At 39.6% G+C, this 21,965-nt stretch overlaps 1 protein-coding gene across 1 annotated transcript in view; it reads right to left on the bottom strand.

The window, feature by feature from the left end:
- The window catches only part of SP1 (Sp1 transcription factor), a 36,524-nt gene extending 15,799 nt beyond the window's left edge, over positions 1–20,725 (bottom strand). Inside the window, exons 1-3 of the mRNA XM_037137551.2 lie at positions 20,593–20,725; positions 19,403–19,563; positions 17,594–19,109 (exon numbers count right to left, since the gene is read on the bottom strand). Of these exons, the coding sequence (XP_036993446.1) occupies positions 17,594–19,109; positions 19,403–19,563; positions 20,593–20,599 (1,684 nt within the window). The 5' untranslated portion in view covers positions 20,600–20,725. The remainder of the gene's footprint in view (positions 1–17,593; positions 19,110–19,402; positions 19,564–20,592) is intronic.
- Positions 20,726–21,965: the final 1,240 nt, after the last annotated feature.

The raw sequence follows: 21,965 nt of genomic DNA, 5'->3' as shown, positions 1-21,965 counted from the left end.
AAAATGACCAAACAGAAAAGGATGAAGAAACAAGAATTCAAAAAAATGAGGAGAGGCTTAGGAACCTTCAGGACATCTTTAAACGTTCCAACATCCAAATTATAGGGGTACCAGAAGGGGGAAAGGCACAGCCACCAGTGGAAAACTTATTTGAACAAATAATAAAGGAGAACTTCCCCAATCTGGCAAAGGAAATGGACTTCCAGGAAATCCAGGAACCTCAGAGTCCCAAAGAAGTTGGACCCAAGAAGAAACACACCAAGGCACACTATTAGCCAAGATTAAAATGAAGGAGAGAATTTTAGAAGCAGCAAGAGATAAGGGGACTGTCACCTACAAAGGTGTTCCCATCAGACTGTCAGCTGATTTCTCAAAAGAGACCTTACAGGCAAGAAGGGGCTGTTAAGAAGTATTCCAAGTCATGAAATCCAAAGACCTATATCCAAGATTGCTCTATCCAGCAAAGCTTTCATTTAGAATGGAAGGGCAGATAAAGTGCTTCTGAGAAAAGATCAAATTCAAGGAGTTCATCATCACCAAGCCCTTATTATATGAAATGTTAAAGGGACTTACCTAAGAAAGAGAAGATAAAAAAGATGAACAGTAAAAGGAGAGCAAACTCACAGTTATCAACAACCACACCTGAAACAAAAGCAAATTAAGAGGACAGCTAGATCAGGAGTGGAACCATAGAAATGGAGATCACATGGAGGGTTAGCAACAGGGGAGTGAAAAGAGGGGGCGGGGGAGAAGGTACAGAAAATAAGTAGCATAGATGGTAGGAAGAAAATAGACAGGGGGGGAGGGCAAGAATAGTACGGAAAATATAGAATCTAAAGAACTTGAGACACGTGGTCATAAACTAAAGGGGGGGAATGGTGGGGTAGGGTGGAGGGGAATGAAGGGGGGAAATAGAACTGTAGTGGCATAATTAATAAAATATATTTTTAAAAAAAGAATGGAAGGGCAAAAAATCGACTAATGAATGCATAAATAAGTGTAACAATGAATCAATGTTTCTCTGCCTCTAAAATCAATCTTTTTAAGTTTAAAAAATATCTTGGAATAAAAAAGGGCAGGACTTTAGTGGCTCAATACAAGGGACTTCAAAGTTTCTGGGATATAAGTGAAATAGCAAGACTGCCAGGGATATAAACAAAAAGACGGGCAACAAATATGTTTAAGATCTTTCAAAGATACAGGCTAAAATACTCATTAAAGCTAAATCTAATCCAGTAGCTCTAATCCTAGGTATATAATCAAAAGAAATAAAAACACATGTCTACATAAATATTCAGAGCAGCCCTGGCCAGGTGGCTTATTTGGCTAGCGCATCCTCCTGTACACCAAAAAGTTGCAGGTTCAATTCCCAGTCAAGGCACGTATCTAGGTTTCGAGTTCAGTCCCCAGTCTGGGCACATACCAGAGGCAACCAACTGATGTTTCTCTATCACAACAATGGTTTTTTTGTCTCTCAAATCAATACATAGCCTAGGGTGAGGATTACAAAAAATCCATAGCAACATTATTCTAATAGTCAAAAAACAGAAACGACTCAAATGTGTATCAACTCACAAATGAATAAACAAAATGTGGTATGTTCACACAATGAAGTATTATTTAGCAATAAAAGACTAAGTACTAGCCCTGGCTGGTGTAGCTCAGTGGATTGAGTGTGGGCCTGTAAAGAGGAGTATCGAGGTTCGATTCCCAGTCAGGGCACATGCCTGGGTTGCAGGCCATTTCCCAGCAGGGGACACATGAGAGGCAACCATACATTGATATTTCTCTCCCTATCTCCTTCCCTTCCCATCTAAAGATAAATAAATAAAATCTTAAAGAAAAAAGGCTAAGTACGGATACGTGCAACAACATGGATGAACCCTGAAGTTATTTTACACAAAATAAGCCCGTCACAAAAGACCCCATGCTGTATAATTTCTTTTAGATGAAATGCCCAGAATTGGCAAATCCATAGAGATGGCCAGTAGATTTGTGGTTGCCTTGGACTGGGGATGAGGGGTGAGAATGGAAAATGACTGCCAGTGGGCCATGTGGTTATTTCTTTTTGGAGCAATGAATATGTTCTTAGATTAGACTGCAGTGGTAGTTGTACAATTCTGTAAATATACTAAAATCCAATGAACTGTACATCTTATTTATTTTTTTACTACTTATCCTTTGAACTGTACATTAAAAATGGGTGAATTATATGAATTGACATTCAATAAATCTGTTTTAAAAAGCAAACTATAGACTAATACCTTTTTTTAGAGGCTGAAAGAAACACAGAGAAAAGGTGCAAAGGGGAAAATTGAAATGAAAAAATATACAACAAACAACCTGCACTGCAGGGGAAGGAGCACCACAAAAGGGAGAAGGATAATATTTATTTTATTTCGACAAATCTAGATGTCATAAGGCTCAGACACAAACATTACTTTCAAAATAACTTTACATTATCTCCACCCTCATCACACTTTAAAAATAATTCTAGGTAGGTAAAGTCCAATGTCTGGAAAGAAAGACTGTCAAGAAATTAAAAACCACTAACAACACTGGTTTCTTTAAATGATAGGTTGCCTTCTTTGTATTTTTCCAAATGAAATATAATAAAAAATAAAGGAGAGTTAATTACGTGCATACATATATGTTTAAACGTGAAGAAAACAAACTTTAAGAAGGCATTTTTGTATGTTACATTTCTAATTCATTAAAGAAATCATAAAAAAAAAATCACAAAAATATAAATTCATCTGACATTAAAAAATGGAAAGCTTCTGTATTAAAAAAAAAAAACACAAGTAAGAGCTTAAGTAAGTTATTTTCAGCAAATTTTTGAAACAATTTTTGCCCTGGCTGGTGTGGCTCAGTGGATTGAGTGCTGGTCTGGGAAGCAAACAGTCACCAGTTGATTCCCAGTCAGGGCACATGCCTGGGTAGTGGGCCAGGTCCTCAGAAGGGGGCGTGTGAGAGACAACCACACACTGGTGTTTCTCTTCCTATCTTTCCCCCTCCCTTAAAAAAAAAATTGCGCTGGCTGGTGTAGCTCAGTGGATTGAGCACAAGCCTGCAAACCAAAGCATTGCTGGTTTGATTCCCAGTTAGGGCACATGCCTGGGTTGCAGGCCAGTTCCCAGCAAGGGACACACGAGAGGACACCATACATTGATACTTCTCTCCCTCCCCTCCTTTGTCTCTAAAAATAAATAAAATCTTTTAAAAAACCCACAAATTCCTTTATTAAAAAGGTCAAAAATATTATCATCATGCTAGTAGATAAATTGACTGATACAACTTCTAAACAAGAAGGAAAAATATTCACTATCACTATTAATCAAAAACATAAAAACTTAACATTTAGGGAAAGGTTAGTGTCCATAAAAATGTCCATAACTGTACTTGAACAATAAATAAATATTTTAAAAAAGTCCATAATTGGAAAACGCCATTTAAGCAGACATTAATCAGTAAGTTATTTATAGGGAAGGGGGTGAGTGGAAATGGAAGAGGGTATAGGGAGAATACATGGTAATGGAAAAAATACAGTAAGATAAATTTTAAAATTAAGAAAAATTATTTACAGTAGCAATACAAGAAATGGGTTAAAATGTATACATTAAGGAAGTTGTTAAGTAACCTGATGGAACATTAGGCAGTCAGTAAAATATATGGTTAAGTGAAATGTAACAACTTGAGAAAGTGCTTATATCATATTACTAAACCAATGAAAAATCACATGCATACTATAAAAAGCTATGATAAAGAGATATATACATTAAAACTTAAATAAAGAAGAAAACATACCAAACTGGTGAATGTGATGGGGAGTGCTATTAATTTTGTTTCTTCTCTTTCCTATTCCTATTATCGTAATATAATTATAACTTTTATCATTAAAAATGCCTACATAGCAGAAAAAGAAAATTCAATCTGCACATCTCTCCCCTTTTTGGTACATTAAGTTTTTTTATAGCTTTAGGAACTGGCTGGCTATTCACAACTCAGAAAATGGGTAGTGTTCCCTAAGTGCCAAAGCAATCAGTGCAATGATGGCAAAGGCTCTCACCAGTAGATGTCACTGTAATTAAGTGATAGATAGGTGTTTTTAAAGTCCACCTCCCCAGACAAGAGGTTTGGGGGGGGGGGGGGGAGTGGGAGGACACACAAATTTTAAATGGGAGGCCATTTAAGAAAGGATAATTTGGCAGTTTCTCCAACAAAACAAGGTTTTTTCCAGCTTTGGTAATGTTTTCTTCCTAAACACTCTACAGTTTTTTGTTGCCCATCATAAATTCAGAGGTACAGATTTCCCTACTTCACATCCAAGAATCCAAAAGATTTCAAAATTTAATCATTAGTGACAGGCTGAAATTCTTCTAAATTCCCAAACTTTCACCTGCTTCCCACCTCTGTCAACATAATTCTACAGTGAAAATTGTTTTTCAAGACAGAGAAATAAACAAGAATTATACTTCCCCCCAACTCTCAGCATAGTGATGGTTTCCTGGGGAAAGAGACTCACTTTAATATCTCCCCCCAAACTAGTTATAATTATGAATCATCATTCAAATTGGCAAGATTTAAAGTTTAGGTTTTTTTTAAGATTTATTTATTTTTAGAGAGAAGGGAAGGGAAGGAGAAAGAGAGGGAGAAAAACATCAATTATGGTTACCTCTCGCACATCCCCTATGGGGGACTTGGCCCAAACCCAGGCATGTGCCCTGAGTGGGAATCGAACCAGAGACCTTTTGGTTTGCAGCCCATGCTCAATCCACTGAGCTCAATCCACTAGCCCGGGCTAAAATTCATTTAAATATATAATATATACCTATCTTGAGTAAGCCATGGAGGAGAGGCATAAAGGTTAAGAGGAATATAGGTGTCTGGTTTAGTAAGAGCATGAAAGTGATAAAATAAAATAGAAAAATGATAAAATAAATTGGGACTTACTTCATGTCTCCGTAATTTCCCTAATTAAAAGAGAGATAAAAACGACCTCCTCCTGTGTTGGGTTTTAAATCAGATTTTTTGGACTGATTTTTTGGATTGTTTGTATGCATCAAAACTGACATTTTAAATTACAGAAGAGCCTCTGACAATTAAAAATTTGAAAAGCCATTATATACACTGTAATGGACTATAATGGTATACATCGACCTACAATTCAACTCTGGTTTTACCAGTGACTAGCTGGGTAACCTACCTGAGTCTTACCTTCCTCATCAGCAAAAATCATATAATTATATTGGGCTAACTAATAAATCAGTAAAGCACACACAGCATTGTTTCTGGCACACAAAGGATACTCAATAAGCACTGCATACTATGGGGAAAAAAAGGGGCTAAACATACTTTTAATGTTTTTTTCCCATCTAGACATACACCTTTATTACCCACAGTATATTTTAAATTTATCAAGGGGAGCTATAACATCAAATTCAATTATCAATGTCTCTAGAATAGAAGCAATAAAAGAACACTGTAAAAGAAACAAAAAATAGCCCTAGCTGGTGTGGTTCAGTGAATTGAATGCCGGACTGTGAACCAAAGGGTCGCTTGGGTTTGATTCCCACTCAGGGCACGTGCCTGGGCTGCAAACCAGGTCCCCAGTTAGGGGTGTATGAGAGGCAACCACACACTGATATTTCTCTCCCTTTCTTTCTCCCTCCCTTCCCCCTTCTCTAAACATAAATAAAATCTTTAAAAAAATAAAATAAAACACACAGCCATCTAATATTTTGTTTCTAAACACTGAACTTACCACTTGAAAAAATATAATCATACTGGAACCTTTAAATTATACATAACTTCCACTAAAAATAACTTGTGTTTGATTAGTAACAAAAAAAATAACTGTTTCGAATGCACAGTATTATCTTGAAAGGAGAGAAAAACAGTGGGGATAAAATTTCACCTTTTCAAAAAATTTTCTGGATAAAATATAGCAATGAGATGTTGTATGATAATGAAAGCATGAAAGAATGATAAAGCAGCCCTGGCTGGTGTAGTTCAGTGGATTGAGTGCTAGCCTGCAAACCAAAGGGCTGCTGGTTGGATTCCCAGTCAGAGCACATGCCTGGGTTGTGGGCCAGGTCCCCAGTGGGGGGTGCATGAGAGACAACCACACACTGATGTTTCCCTCTCTCCTTCCCTTGCCCTCTCTCTAAAAATAAATAAATATTTTTAAAAAAGAATGATGAATCAATGCAGAGATGTGCATAGTAAAGATAAGTAGAGCACTCTAATATCCCAGAGACTGTCTCCCACTCACAAGACCAAATTAAGAAAAATGAGTAATAGTAGCTATCTATCATGTTCTATGAATAAGATTTTTAAAAGATATTTATAGTCCTACTAACAGTAATGGAATCCTAAAAGGTTGTGAACATCCAAAATCCTACTACCCCATCAAATTAACTATTATCACTTTTTCATCTTCCCCTTACTATTCATATGCATAAATAAACTACCTATTTGCAATCATAAGTTATACTATGCACAATAATCTGAATTAACATTAAATAAGTAATGTAAGATCCACACCATCCTGAGATGCCTGAAGTGACCATGTAAATAGGCACTTACATGTTAGGTATCTTTAATGATAAACTCCCTAAATTTATGCATGGCTAATACCCTAGTATAATTATATAATCTAATACACTACAGATGATATTTCAAGATGTTATCAGTGTAATCTGATACACTACAGATGATACACTACAGATGATATTCCCTTCATAGCATAAACTCTAAGGTAACTTTTAAAAAAAGATTTTATTTATTTATGTTTAGAGAGAGGGAAAGAAACATCAATGAGGGGCTGCCTCTCATGCACCCCCTACTGGGGACCTGGCCCATAACCCAGGCACGTGCCTGGACCAGAATCAAATTGATGGCCTTTGAGTTTGCAAGCCTGTGCTCAGTCCATGGAACCACACCAGCCAGAGCCAAAGTCCTTATTCTAATCATTCAAAATGAGAAAACTATATGTTCTATTTTATTTTATTTTTAAAATACAGGAAAATTTGAAATCACCTGAGTATTTGACAAAAGAGAAGTAACAAACTGTAGCAAACAACTTGATAGACTATTACATACTAATTAAAAATCACTCCTTAAAAAGTGAGATACAAAACAAGGATCCCTATTATTACCATTATTATTTAAGAAGACAAGAATGAAATGAGGTATTAAGTACTAGAAAGCAACAGATAAAAATATTTGTAGATGATATAGAAAAAAAGAAAGGAAAAAAAAAAGAACAAACGAAACAAAAAAACTCACGGAGCCCTGGCCAGGAAGCTCAGTTGGTTCAAGCATCTTCCTGACACACCAAAGTTGAGAATCGATCCTCAGTGAGAGCACATACAAGAATCAATCAGTGAATGCATAAATAAGCTGAAGAACAGTGTGGTGATTGGGGGGGGGGGGCGCGGGTGGAGATGGAAGAGGGTATAGAGGGGATATATGGTGATGGAAAAAAATACAAGAAAAAATAAACTATAAAAACTTGTTAGAGCTTTGGCTGCTGTGGGTCAATGGATTGAGTACGGGCCTGAAAACTGAAAGGTCACAGGTCCAATTCCCAGTCAGGGTACATGCCTGGGTTATGGACCCCAGTTGTGGGTGTGCAAGAGGCAACTGATGGATGTTTCTCTCATATTTCAATGTTTATCTTCCTCTCTTTCTCCCTCCCTTTCCCTCTCTCTAAAAATAAATAAAATATTTTAATAAAACATTTTAAAAAGTGTTAGAATAGACAATTTTGTAAGCTTCCAATAGTATGTGTAATTGTACTGTCTTTTCTAACTGCCTAAAATTATTTCATAATCTTTTTCAAAGTGCTGGACCTTTTGGAGAGATGGGGAAGATAGTGATAGATGAGATGAAATTAACCTAAAGTGGAAAAGTAAGTAAAATAGTGTTTTAGCAAAACCAAGCTCTAGAAAGGTAAAAGGGAAAAAATATTTTTAATTTATAGAAAATAAAACAATTCTTAAATAATATGAACAGAAAAATAATTCATCGAAACTGGAAACTGAAAAACCCAATTATCATTAGATGGAGTGTCAACAAAGTACTCAGCAAGGATATCTTCCAGGCAAACAGTTCATAGAAGCAGCATAGGCATATGCTCTGCACCAAGTTCAAAAGAAACGGGGGTAGAAGAATGTACTAAAAAACAAGGGACAGCACTGGCTCGTGTGGCTCAGTTGACTGAGTGCCAGCCAAGAGGTTGCTGGTTCGATTCCCAGTCACAGCACATGCCTGGGTTGTAGGCCAGGTCCGCAGTAGGGGTGTGTGAGAGGCAAACACACACAGATCTTTCTCTCTCTTTTCCCCTCTCTCTAAAAAATAAATAGAATCTTTAAGGTTTCCATTTTAGTTTGGGCCTCATGGTGTTTTGAATCACAACTAGAAAAGCGTTTGAAACTTGAGTTCGTAAGTGAACAGAAAGCTTATGTTTTCCAAGTATAATTTTTATATATTTCTGTCCTCTAGGTATACTCTTGTAGGGCATGCAGTGCAAAATGCCACATATGTCCAGACAATCCTCTACTTTGGTCCTGGGATACCTTGCTCAAATGAGGGGTGTTGAGATGATGCAACATCAATAGTCCTTCAGTAACATTCTCATTAGGGAATCATTCTGAACAATGCTATTTGTAGTACTGAGGCTTTAAGGGAGCTAAACAAAATGAAAAGTTCGTTGTAAGTCTGTACTTAGCATTTTAGAAAGGGACAAATTTCTTGGCTGTTAACACTTTTAAACAGCATCAAATTCCTTTGCAAGCAAACCAATGATTAGAGTCATATAGTCCATGGAGTAAAAAATTTCAATACCAAAAAAGAACTGCAGGAAATGAAGATTCTTGTTTCATGTAACCCTATTACAAGTGCCTATTTCTTAAGGTTTTTTTTTTTTTTTTTTAAGATTTTTTAAATTTACTTATTTTGAGACAGGGGAAGGGAAGGAGAAAGACAGGGTGAGAAACATTAATGTGTGGTTACCTCTTATGCATCCCCCCCACTGGGGACCTAACCCACAACCCAGGCATGTGCCCTGGTTGGGAACTGAACCGGCAACCCTTTGGTTCACAGTCCAGCATTCAATCCACTGAGCTACACCACCCAGGGCTTAAATTTAAATGCCTATTTCTTATATTTTTATGGTAAAGCACATCTAGATTATATATGACAATAATATTTTGTAATGTCTCTATTATGATTACTACAATAAAAATTTTTAAGACTTAAGTCAATTAGTTGTCAGAATATTTTCAGGAATAATCAAAGAATCATCGGTAATTTAAGTCTAAATGAATCTGAATTTGCTTCACATTTCAGTTAAAAATAATACAATGTGATTATATGTTAGTGTTTTATTAACACAGCTCTGAAATTTAGGGGAAAAAATAGCGCTACCCAGGCATTTAAGTAAAAGATTAACTATCATTACACTAAGATGCTTGACCATGCTGAAGTTTCCTGAACACCTGTATAAACTAGAGATGAGAATATTCATTTTCTAGGATGAGAGGACAACTGTCATTTTCTAGAGCTCAGGGGTGTCATTTAACTAATTCCAAAAAGGGAAATGCTTGCCAGTAATAAGCCATCTTTGCTTTCTGTAGTCTCTTACATATAAGTAATCAAAACAAGGAGATAAGCAATTACCAGTCATTAAGAATGATTTATCTTTAAAAAGCACGTTCAACGCCCTGACCAGGTGGTTGGAGTGTGGTCCAGGTCACCAAAAGGTTGCAGGTTCAAATCCCAGTCGGGGCACATACAGGAAGCAACTGATTGATGGTTCTCTCTCACAGAAGTGTTTCTCTCCCCGCCATTCTCCCCCACGCGGCTTTCCTCTCTCTAAACATATCCTCCGGTAAGGATTTAAAAATATGTAAATAAACAGCATGTTCAAACACACTATATATCATGACAATTTTCTTGTCCAATCCGAAACAGCAACAGTTCCTTTTTCAAGTCTCAACCCTTGAGCTCCATTTTAAGCATCTTACTTTACAAATATTCAAGATTTAAATAATATAAAGCAGCTGGATATAATGTATAAATGATCTTGGTCCACAAGGTTCAGAAATTTGAAATTAATTTTATAAGAACACTGTTCAGATAGAAAAGCTTAAAATGGCTCTGGCCAGGTATGTCAAGTTGGTTAGAGCACCATCTCAACATGCCAAGGCTGCAGGTTCAATCTCCGGTAAGGGCACATACACGAAGGAACCAATGAATGCATCAATAAGGGAAACAACAAATTAATGTTTATCTTCTCTCATTAAAAAAAAAAAAAGCTTAAAATGTAGTTCTGACTAAAAACGCAGCATGAATTTTTTAAATAAAAAATTTAAAAGATTTTATTTATTTTTAGAGAGAAGGGAAAGGAGGGAGAAAGTGAGAGAGAGAAACATCAGTGTGTGGTTGCCTCTCATGCACCCCTTACTAGGGAAGTGGCTGGCAACCCAGGCTATGTGTCCTGACTGGGAATCGAACCAACGGTACTTCATTTCATAGGCCGGCACTCAATCCTCTGAGCCATACCACCCAGGGCTGGACATGATAGTGTTTCAAATTATAAATAAATAACCTGACAATATATAACACAGTACCAGGAGACTACAGTATAAATTCAAAAATACTTGTGGCCCTAATATTTCATAAACAGAGTTGAGTAAAAGTACTTTTACAGTTGTGAGTACGTGAAAGAGGTTTTTAAAAGATTTTACTTACTTATTTATTTAAGAAAGACAGGAAGGAAAAAACAGACGGAGAGAAACAGCCATGTACAAGAGATACATTGATCAGTTGCCTCTCCCACACCCCCAACCGGGGACCTGGCCTACAACCCAAGCATGTGTTCTGACTAGGAACTGAACTGGTGACCTCTCAGTTCACAGGCCCACACTCAATCCAGTGAGCCATGCCAGCCAAGGCAAGTTTATTCTTGAATTATATATTTTTTCATATGAACAACTATAAAACTACTTTTGTCTGCCTTTGTATTTTTCCGAAACTCTCAGGATTAGCTGTGTGAAAATTGGTCCCCTGTGAAGTGTACTAAGTGTAGGGTAACTAGCACAAGAGCAACTGTTGCACTAAGAAGGCAGGGACCTTACCTGTTTCATTGAATTCCAAGAGCCTAGCATATTTGACACACAATAAATTTTGCTAATTTATCTATGCATGAAGTATCAAAATTTGGAACCCATTCTGACCATAACTTTGTATCTAATTCTTAAGCCTGCAGGGGCAATTACATTACTACATACACTGGTGTTCAGCCAATGCTTATGTATCGGTAAGTTAACTGCACTGTGATTATTACTGAATTTCTTAACAGAATTTAATGTTAAACAAGGAAGCCATTCAACACCTAATAATCCCAACAGATATTCTTTTGAACGAACACCAAACCAAAGAAATTTCTTTATAACATGGGAAATTTCCAAATACTTTTGAGGGTTATGGGCTTTTTACCTTCTTCAAGGCAAATGATTTGTATAAAATTAAAATACATATTTTTCCATGAGAGCAAGAAGCTGCCAAAGAATTCTAAGCAAAGTACTTTCAGACACACCACCAGTAACTATAAGGACCTACACAAAACTGGGTCCTATATAGTCTTTAAAAGGGCTGTTAAACCATACACACAACAGAAATGAAAGGGATAAGGAAAGAAAGGCCCTGAAAGGGAAGTTCCGGAAAAACAAAAGATAGCAATACGGAGATAAAGTTCGCTATAAAAATGTCTCAAACACATGGGGGGGGGGGGCGGATAAGAACAGTCTGGAAAACAAATCACATCGTCCCAATTGTGAAAAGGAGGGCAGGTAATACCCTTCATACTCCTCCCATAAGATACAGCTGACCTTCTGGTGTTCAAAGACTGATTACAATGATATGTCTTTCATTTCTTTTGCCATCTTGTTCCTCCATTATCAGTCTTCATTATCACTGGTTATTTATATAACAGTTATTTTAATAGAGATTAAATAAATTCATATTGATCTGATTACAATACATTCTGAATGACAATAAAGTTTATAAAGAAGTTGTTGATTAACCACGAGTTTTGCTTCACTTTTTTTCCCTATTATCTATTTTAGGCTACAAATATCTTCTACTTTATAGAAGTGGACTGAACTAGAAAGGCTCCTGACCTGAAGTAAAAAGTCTTGTCTCTCTAAATTTTATCAATGACCTTTGGCAAGTCACTGAATCTTTTCTACACCTTAGGTTCTGTCAGAATGAAGGCACTGGAGGGGGGGAAAGGCTTCTAGCTCTACTCACAGTTTAACTGCTATTACCATGGCTAGTCTGGTTTAACTAGATTATGTTTGCAAACAGCTGTAACTTTTAAGCTATCAAAACAGGGTCAATTTAATGAAAAACATAATGAATAATTTTAAAAGATATAACTCAATAACATTTAACCTGAGATTATTAGTAAGAAGCATTTGCTTGCCTATGAAAACATTTAAAAATTTTTTCAGAGATGTATATAGGCTTCTTAGTTGTCTCATCTCTTAAAGGGTAAATCCTTTGTCGTGACCTAAGCATTTTATATTTTAACTCCTTCTTTGAAATTTTTTAATGATTATTTATTTTGTACATAGATACAGTATGAGGAGGAGGATTCAGGTAAATTAGATAGGCACATCCAAACTTGTCAAACAAGTAACACTGCCCAATTTCCATAAACCATTCAGAGTTTTAAAAACATTGGAGCAAAAGTACAAATTGAAATTACAGCCAAGATCTGCAACCAACTCAAAAATACTCTTTCTACAGAAACTTTTTCAGGGTCTGCTAAGAACAATTCTAAAAGAAATTGTAGCATAGTATTAACAATCTACTTACAGTGTAGGCAATACATTTTAAAACAATCCTTCCAAACGCCAGATCTGTATAAGTGTTAAATATCAGAGAAAGAGACAGTGCTATTAAGATATACCTTCTGTAAGAAATATGAAGAATATGCTTGTTTTTCAATTAAACAACAAAGTAAACATTTCAACTATTATACATTGTTTACAGATCCCCAATAAGTAACTTACAAAGCATTACTTATACATTACTTACATAAACCTTTTCTACAGATGTTCATCTTACAGTTTAAAACATTTCCAAAGAGGGCAAACAAAACAATTAGAAGCAAAGAATGATCAGAATTAAATTATTAGTGGCAACATTTACATGCTACATTGCAAAGTGGAACAATTAAAAGGAAAGGGGGATATGAGAACTGAACTGATACTAAAGTTTTCTGAAACACCAGGCACCCTTGTGCTCTTGTTGTTTAATTAAAAACTAAAATGGCCACATTACACAATGCAACATGATTTAACAATGACATCATTTACCGAAAGCCACCGGAATGAATAAATAGGAGCAACTGAAAAGGGCTGAAGATCTTTTCGAATCAATTAAGACACCTAGGCTTTAAAGGATAACTTTTCTACTTAAAATCACTTAAAAAGCACCAACACCATCCTAAGAAATAATATTTAATAAAGAAACCAAATGATGCAGAAACATAGATTTGATTTTATTATTTTAAAATAGAAAATTCTATTATGACCTTTTGCACTAGAATAATTCTGAACACATTTAAATCATCAAAACCCACTTACCACTAATGTTCAAATACACCAGTCTAAAATACAAGTTTTTAACAAATTAGGTCTTAGCAATCTGACCCCAAGTTTAGCGACACTGTTGGCAAAACCAACTCTGGTATCACATTCAACTTAACTTCTAAGGAGACATTTTCCTGACCCTGATAAAACCAAACAGATGTGAAATTTTTATTTTTAGTGTCTGAAATTTGCTTCATGAGTGAATTATAGCTATTGAGGAAATGTGTTCTACTCTCTTGCCAAAGCCCTGTCCCACACTCTTTATTAGGCAGAACTCCCACGAAGTCACAAACTCAGTCGACCCCCACTCAACCTAGGGTAAGAGTTTTCAGGACTTACCCCTTTGCTGGGTGGGGGGAGGGGAGGAACCCTGAAGCTTTAAACTTAAAAAACAAAAACAAGGTCTATGAATATGAGTACAAAATGAGAGGAAAGGATGCTCATAAAGGGGAAATGATATAAAGAAAAAAAGAAAATGTTGCTGACAACTTTTAAAATAAAACAAAAACTAAGAGCCCATAAATATTTCACTGTCTTGAAACTAGTTTACTGGGTGGTCCCTTCCTCACTACTACCCACCAGAGGTGAGCCATGAAAAACAGGAATACAGAAGTGGCTGGTTTGTTTCTAAGTTTGTACCTTTGCCTGTGTATTCAGCAAACAGAAGTAAACAAGGGTGAAAGTCAACAAGAGAGCTTAGAGATTTATTTTTTTTAAATAATAAAGGTAAACAGACCAAGTGAACATCATGGGGGCTGCAGTCTTTCAAAAGTGTCCCACTTTGTAGGTGCCATCTATTATCCTACTAATGCCAGTGGGTTGAGTTTTTCTAGTAAAATAACTGTATTACCAGAAAAGAGGGTAAATCGAGACACTTTGTAGCAGCCAAGCAACAGCTGAACAGTAATAAGCCTCAAGAAAATAATTTTATTATCTTTCATTTAGATTAAAGTCAGATCAATTGAAGGGAAAAAAATGCTGCACAAGTATGACTAACCAGAAAGGAGGAAACTTGTATTTTCAGAAACCACTATTAACGAAGCAAACAACCTCAACTCTCACAAAATGGCCTTTCAGTGCCTCATCTTCTCATTAGTGAATATCAAGCTGCTGCTACCTTATAAAACACATGCATTTACTTGAACTCAAAGACCATCAATAACAACTAGGTAGCCCTATCCCATGACATATTAAATGGCAGACTTCCCCAGAGCATGATTTAGCAATGAGAGCACCTCATAGCTATCCTTTAGAGCTTAAGTTATAAACCTTTCAGAAATTACAAGGATCCAAATGATTATTAATGGGAACAATTCCATAGCTTTGCTTTCCTTTGAAGAAAAGCAAACTGCTGGATACAACCTCAGAGCAAGGAGAAAACAAACATGCTAATGTAGATTAGCCAGATAGTATCTAATTTTCCAGGCTGTTAATTTCAGTTTCTATTAAAATTTCCTCATAGTTTTTAGCCTATAAAATACTTGCCAGCTCTAAAACATTAAGTTTCAAAGAAGCAAAGATACACACTTTCAACAATCTAAAAGATTTCTCAAGTCCAGACTTCAAACTAACAGGTAATGAAATACTGTACAGTAGAACTAACCACAAGCCCAAGTTCTGGCTGTAATCTCATCATTTAAGTGCTTTTTTAGTATCTCAATGTTCTCACTAAGAAAATAAAAGTAGTTTGTTGGATGATTTCTTAGGTCCCTTTCAGCTCCAACTTTCTACTCTAACATCACTAAGAAACTTACTGTTTTGTTAAAGCTCAAAATGTAGTCATATTAAACACACCATAAGAATGTAAGTAAGTTAGGGAACTTGACCCCCGATATTTTCCAAAACTGCAGAAGGCAATATGGCTGCCTATTTGTTATCCTCACTTACATAAGAACCAGTCTAAATGGAATTAAAACGCTATCATAAAAAGTAAACAATTCATATGCCCACACCTATTTAAATAGAACCAGAATATCAACGGTATTAAACAACTTCCCATCATAATTTTATATATCACACTAGCATATGAAAATGTGTATGTAGGAAAATAAGTATATATATCCTTTTATCGTGTTTTAGTAAAGATCAACTACCTTACAATGAAACTTATTTAATTTTTTTTTTTTAATTTCTAGAGAGAGGGAGAGGTACGTCAATGTAGGACTCGCCTCTCACAAACCCCTAACTGGGAGCCTGGCCCACAACCCAGACATGTGCCCTGACTGCCCAGAGATGCTTTGTGGTTTGCAGGCCAGCACTCAATCCACTAAGTCACACACCAGCCAGGGCCCTTACAATAAAATTTAAAACAACTGATTCTAAAAAAGACTGTCACCTTTTTAAATAGATATGGTTTAAATTTCAAATTAACCAATTATAAAGCCTAGTTCAAAGTCAATGACTGAGGCCCTGGCCAGGTATCTCAGTTGGTTATAGAGTATCCCCAAGGCTGCAGGTTTGATCCCTGGTCAGGGCACACACAAGAAATCAAACAATGAATATATAAATAAATGGAACAACAAATTAATGTTTCCCTCTCTCCCTCCCTCCCTCTCTTAAAAAAGTGTGAATGACTGAATATTGTGGTTAACTGATTCAAAACATATATATACCTCTTCCCTGTACACACTTTTCTCCTTCCATATTCTTTTTCCTAACTCCTCTCAATACCACCTCCCCACTCCATTCCAGACCTCACTCCTTTTCTCTCCACTCCTTCCTCAACCATACACTGCTTTCAAAGCAGTCTAGGAAGTGATTCTCTTATTTAGGAAGTATTGGAATCACCTAGGAAGTTTATAAAGGGAGATGGGTGAACTTTTAAGCTAACTAGGAGTTTAAAAAATTAAACCTTGAGTAAACAGCTTGCTCAGAGTAGAATATTCTGGTCAACTAAAGACTAACCACAGAACTTATTCTGTTTACAAAAAATCCTTCTGGAATCATTTATGTCACATTTCCCCTCACTTAGGAGTTACAGTTCTTCATGAGAAATGCCTGATGACTTAATAACTGTCCTATAGCCCTAACTGACATTCTTCAGCGGGTTGAGTATTGTCCTGCAAACTGAAAGGTTGCTGGTTCGATTCCCAGTCAGACACATACCTGAGTTGCAGGCTAGAGCCCTGGTTGGGGGCGTGAGAGACAACCAATTGATTTTTCTCTCACACATTGATGTTTCTTTTCCTCTCTTTCTCCTTCTCCCCCCTCGTAAACAAACAAACAAATTGTCCTATAAACAGGTTAAGTTAATAATCAATTCTTATCTCATGTAAGAGTAGACCCTACAGGCCAAATAAAGTTCTCAGGCTAAGAACAGTTTTAAATTTTTTTTAAAAGGGTTGTAAAAAACCACCAACAACAACAATATGCAACTGAGTTCATATGTACAACATTAGGCCTAAAATACATGCTGTCAGACCCTTTACAGAAAAAGTTTGCCAAGGCCCTAGCTGGGTAGCTCAAGGCCTTGGTTGGAGCATCATCCCAATATGCCAAGATTGTGGGTTGGATCCCTGCTCAGGGAACATATAAGAATCAATCGAGGAAGCATAAATAAGTGGAACAACAAATCAATGTTTCTCTGTCTCTTCCTTCAACTTTAAAATAAATTTTAAAAATAAAAAAAAGGAAGAGTTTGGCAATCCTTGTTCTGTAGTACTAAAGGCACTGGAAATACAGAGACTCCAGGGACATTGCCCTTACAAGAAAAGAGAACGTGCCTCTTTTTCATCAGAGCAACTGGGAAAAAAAAAGTTTATTAAATATATCTGAATGACTTACATAGAATCATCGCCATTTCTCTAATTGATTTGCCAAGAAAGTGTTACCCCCAAAAGGTTCTATGCCTTTCTTTGGAATGAACAATTTCAGCTGAAGTGCTAGTTCAGTCTGGAAATAAAGACAAAAAAAATTAGAAGCCTTACCTGGGGCATTTGCTATAGCCAATGGCAGGCTTGGAAGCTGGTGCACCTGGATTCCTGAAGCACCCAAAGCACTGAGGTTAATAGTCTGGAGGCCAGGCATGGAGGAGAGTTGAGCAGCATTCACAGTGACTGTGCCCGCAGGGATAGAGGCAGCTGAGGCAATGGGTGTAAGGGTAGTATTGCTGCTGCTGGTCTGCCCCAGGGAAACACCCTGCATTGGGGCCAAGGTGATTGTCTGGGCCTGTGGGTTCTGAACTTGCAGGTTCTGCAGCTGAAGAGTCTGCCAACTGACCTGTCCATTGGGCCCTACTGTTGGTGTCCGGATGATGATGGGACCAGAGTTTGGAACAGCCTGAAGCTGGAGATTCTGGAGGGTTTCCTGGGAGATAGCTTGAGTTGTAAAGGTCTGCCCCGACAATGGTGCTGCTTGAAGGGCCTGGAGGGTCTGTCCTCCTTGAACTAGCTGAGGCTGGATAAGAATTTGTTGTTGTTGCTGAGACTGCTGGTTTTGCTCTCCTTCTTTTTGCTGACTTGTTTGCAGTGAGCCTCCAGATGTCTGGTTCTGCTGGATGTTCAGAGCATCAGAACCCTGCAGCCCACTAACCCTCTGGGGTGTTTGGCCTTGAGAGTTGGTCCCTGCTGATCCGCTGGTGGTAAAGTTCATAATTCCCATGTTGCTGGTGGTAGTAGTTGTTGAATAGCTATTGGCATTGGTGAAAAAGGAGCTGGAACTGGCTTGTGATGATACCAAACTGGCAGAACTGATGGCAGTCCCTGAGGTGACGGGCTGTGAGCCACTCTCCTGGGACCCAGAGCTACTGATAGTGACTGCCTGAGAGCTAGGAGTCAAGGTAGCTGCAGAAACACTGTTAACGGGTAGCAAAGTAATATTCCCATTCAGGGCCACCGGTACATTGGTCACATACTGAGTCTGTCCTGAGAGGACATTATTAGCCAGGCCTTGAAGGGGGACAGCCTGCTGGAGCAGATTTGGCATAGCAGCAATGATGTTGCCTCCACTTCCTCGATTTGTGATGATCTGTTGGTTTGCACCTGGTATGATCTGTATTTGACCAGAACCATCCTGCTGCACTTGGGCCCCAGTGGCAGCAAATTGCAGCTGTTGCCCATCAACGGTCTGGAACTGTGGGATTACTTGATACTGAATATTAGGCATCACACCAGGTAGTCCTGTTAGGACTTGCTGGTTCTGTAAGTTGGAGGTGGCAGCCACAACATACTGCCCACCAGAGACAGTACGATTCTTGGAAGACTCACTGCCATTGCTGCCATTGGTACTGCTGCCACTCTGTTCCTTTGAGGTAGGAGTAGCCCCAGAGGAGGAAGAGATGATCTGCCAGCCATTGGCACCCTGTGAGAGTTGTGTAGCTGTGAGGTCCAGCTCACTTGTACCCCCTGACTGGCTTGGGCCTTGGGAGTTGTTGCTGTTTTCATTAGGTGATTCAATTCTGCTGCAAGTTGCTGCCAACAGAGCTAAAGGGGATGGCTGGGATTCCTGTTCAAAATATGAGAGGAAAAGAATTAGTTTAGTGACATCCAGCTACCAGCCTAGACAGCAATATACAACAAATAAACAGCAAAGCAGTGCAATCGAAGAGCAAAAAAACCAAACAAAAGGCTGATTAACTCTATTGCTGAAATTTTCATCTTCGGGTTATCTCCAAGTCACTTGTCTCTCTATACTTACTTCTCTAACTATAAAATGGTTAGCCCCTTCCTAAAACTTACTCTGTGAAAAAATAACCATCCTCTCAACACCTTCCCCAGTCCAGCCTAATCATTGCTTACCTGTCCTCCTCCTCCTCCTCCACTGCTGCTGCTACTGCCTGTGCTGCTGCTTCGAGCCTGAGAAAAGGCACCACCACCATTACCATTGCCCCCATTATTGCCACCAACTCCTTTCTCAATCTTCACCACAGCTGTCATTTCATCCATGGAGTGATCTTGGTCTAAAGAGAATTAAAAATAAACAACTTAAAGTTGGGGGAAGGAAAAGGATAAGGAGATCATGATAAAACAGACATGACTAACAGGAAGGTGGAAAGCACCCCTGGAGGGGGGGAGGAATGGATGGGGAGAAGGGACAGTTGTAGAACGTGTAGGACATGAACTAGGTAGGCTCAGTGATGCCAAAACTGGGCTTCAGTTCTCCTTTGCACCAACTTAAACTCAGAAAACATGAAAAAGATGCTTTGGGTATAGGAAACATTAAAGGCAGTGGGCATGTTTAAAGTTTCAAGGTAAGAAAAAGTATGGCGGGGAGAATAGGTAAGGCAAAAAACGTGGGTGGACAGAAAGCTTGATCAAATGAGTCAAAGGAGACGGAGAAAGAGAGAAATTCAAATGTAAAAAGTTCCAAGAAAGAGGGGCAAGGAGAAAAGTAAAAAGTGTGAGTGGTAAAACATTTATGAACACTGTGTTAAGGGTTCCTGGGGTCCAAGGATTAGAAATCAGGTTTCAGGGCGGACTGAGGGCGGACCCTAGAGGGAAAGGGCGGTTTCGGGGTGAGGGGCGTGGAAAGGGCGGGACGGTAGGGGGGAGGGGAAACCTAGGGATGGAGCGAGGGGGGGTGGAGGGCCCTGGGGCAGGCAGCGACCAGAGGGCGGACCAGGGAGGCGGTTGGCCCGGGCGGGGCCTGCACTGCTCGGGCCGCCCCCGTGGCTCCAGCCCCCGACGGGAGGAGCCTCAGGCGGGTGGTGGAGTAGTGGGGGGTAAGGCCCGTCCCCCCGTGGCCGGGGCGGGCAGGGGGCGGGAGAGGCCACTCTGCCCCCTCCCCCGGGGCGGGCGGCCCATCCCCCTCCTCCTCGGAGGCCCCGCCACTGCCCCTTCTCCCTCCCTTCCCTCCGCCCCGGGCGGGACCAAGGCCGCCGCCGCCGCCTCCCGCCCGCCCCCCCTCACGGCGGGGACCGCCCGGTCGGCCCTCGCGCGCGCCCCCTCATTTCCTACCACCCCTAAACCTGGAGTGGACTCATCCTTACCGCTCATGGTGGCAGCTGAGGGACGAGCTCAAGGGGGTCCTGTCCGGGGGGGTTGGGGGGGGCCAGGAAAAACGCGGACGCTGACGAGGCAAGCGAACCCGGACCGGACAGGGAGGGGGGGGTAAGGAGGAGGGAGCAGCGCGCCACAAGCCCGGCCTAGACCCCGCCCCTTCGCTGCTGCCCCGCCCAATGAGGGAGGGAGAAAGGAGGGACTTGCAGAAGAAAAGCAGTCAGGTAATCCAATGGCAAGACTCGCTTGCTCTCTTAGGCGTGTAAGACAAAGTTGCGTGCCTGGTGTCCGCCCTAAAAGGCCGCCTTCTCAGTTTTAAAGCCCAATGAAAGCCGCAGGAAGTGAAAGTAGGCGGGACTAGAGGTGATAGGCTTGGGAAAAAACCAGTCAGCCGCCAGGCGGGCTCCCTGAGATGTAGTGATAGGAAGAGCTTCAATTGGAATGACACATCAACGACCAACCAGAATCTGGGACGTGCCTGAGCAAAGTCCTGGTGGGAGGAAGAGATAAGAAGTAGGTAGGAATGGGTTGATCAAAACCTATTAGAAGTCAGGCGGGCAGCCAGGAAAGTTATGATTGGATTAACCCTGAAAAGTGACAAGATAAGACGCAAATTGACGGGAAATAAAAGCCAATTAAACGCCGAATGAACTTTGAGGGCGGGAATTCAGAGTAGGCGGGGGAAAATTGGCGTCTCCGTCAGTCACTCAGTCCAATGAGGGGGTGAAGGAAGCCAGACACCGCCTCCATCTTGGCCAATGGGCGTTACTAACACTGCCTGTTACGGGGAGGTAACAAGGTTGTGCCAAGAGAAGTTCCATCGCCATATTGGTCCTCCTCAGGGGACGTCTTTAGAGTAACTAGGTGGTACGCTGCTTTGGAGCCCTCGAGCTCAACAAGTGTCGGGACCAAGAAATTCGACGCGCAGTTATGCCTACCAGGGTTCCTTTAAGTCTTCGTTTAAGGACCCTTAATAGTACTCACCCCTCCCAGGCTGGGCTGAGAGGCAGGCGGATGCCTCTGAACGTGGGAGTAAACGATGGGGGTGCAGACACTGAAATCTGGCTCGGCGGTCACACCATCAGTCAATACTGAACTGACCACTTTACAAGGTTTTTGTGAGACTGGCAAACGCTGGGTTCTAAAAAAAAACCCAGGGCGGGTTAAATTTTCAAGAGCTTGTCTTAGAGGCTGAAGTGCATTGGAGAACCTCCCGGAGTCAAGGTCCTGTAAGCCACTTACTTGCTCCCACACTTAATTGTAAATACGGTTTGTGCACAAAACAAGATAGGATAGAGCCAGCTTCTTGCAACTATAAAGGTTAAAGGAGATTTCCCCTTAGGCACCTGAATCTCTGGCCCCT

This window comes from Artibeus jamaicensis, unplaced genomic scaffold (genome assembly GCF_021234435.1).
Source record: "Artibeus jamaicensis isolate MK-2021 breed Jamaican fruit bat unplaced genomic scaffold, CSHL_Jam_final contig_233, whole genome shotgun sequence".
NCBI classification, from domain to species: Eukaryota; Metazoa; Chordata; class Mammalia; order Chiroptera; family Phyllostomidae; genus Artibeus; species Artibeus jamaicensis.
This window is presented reverse-complemented; position numbering and strand designations above follow the sequence as displayed.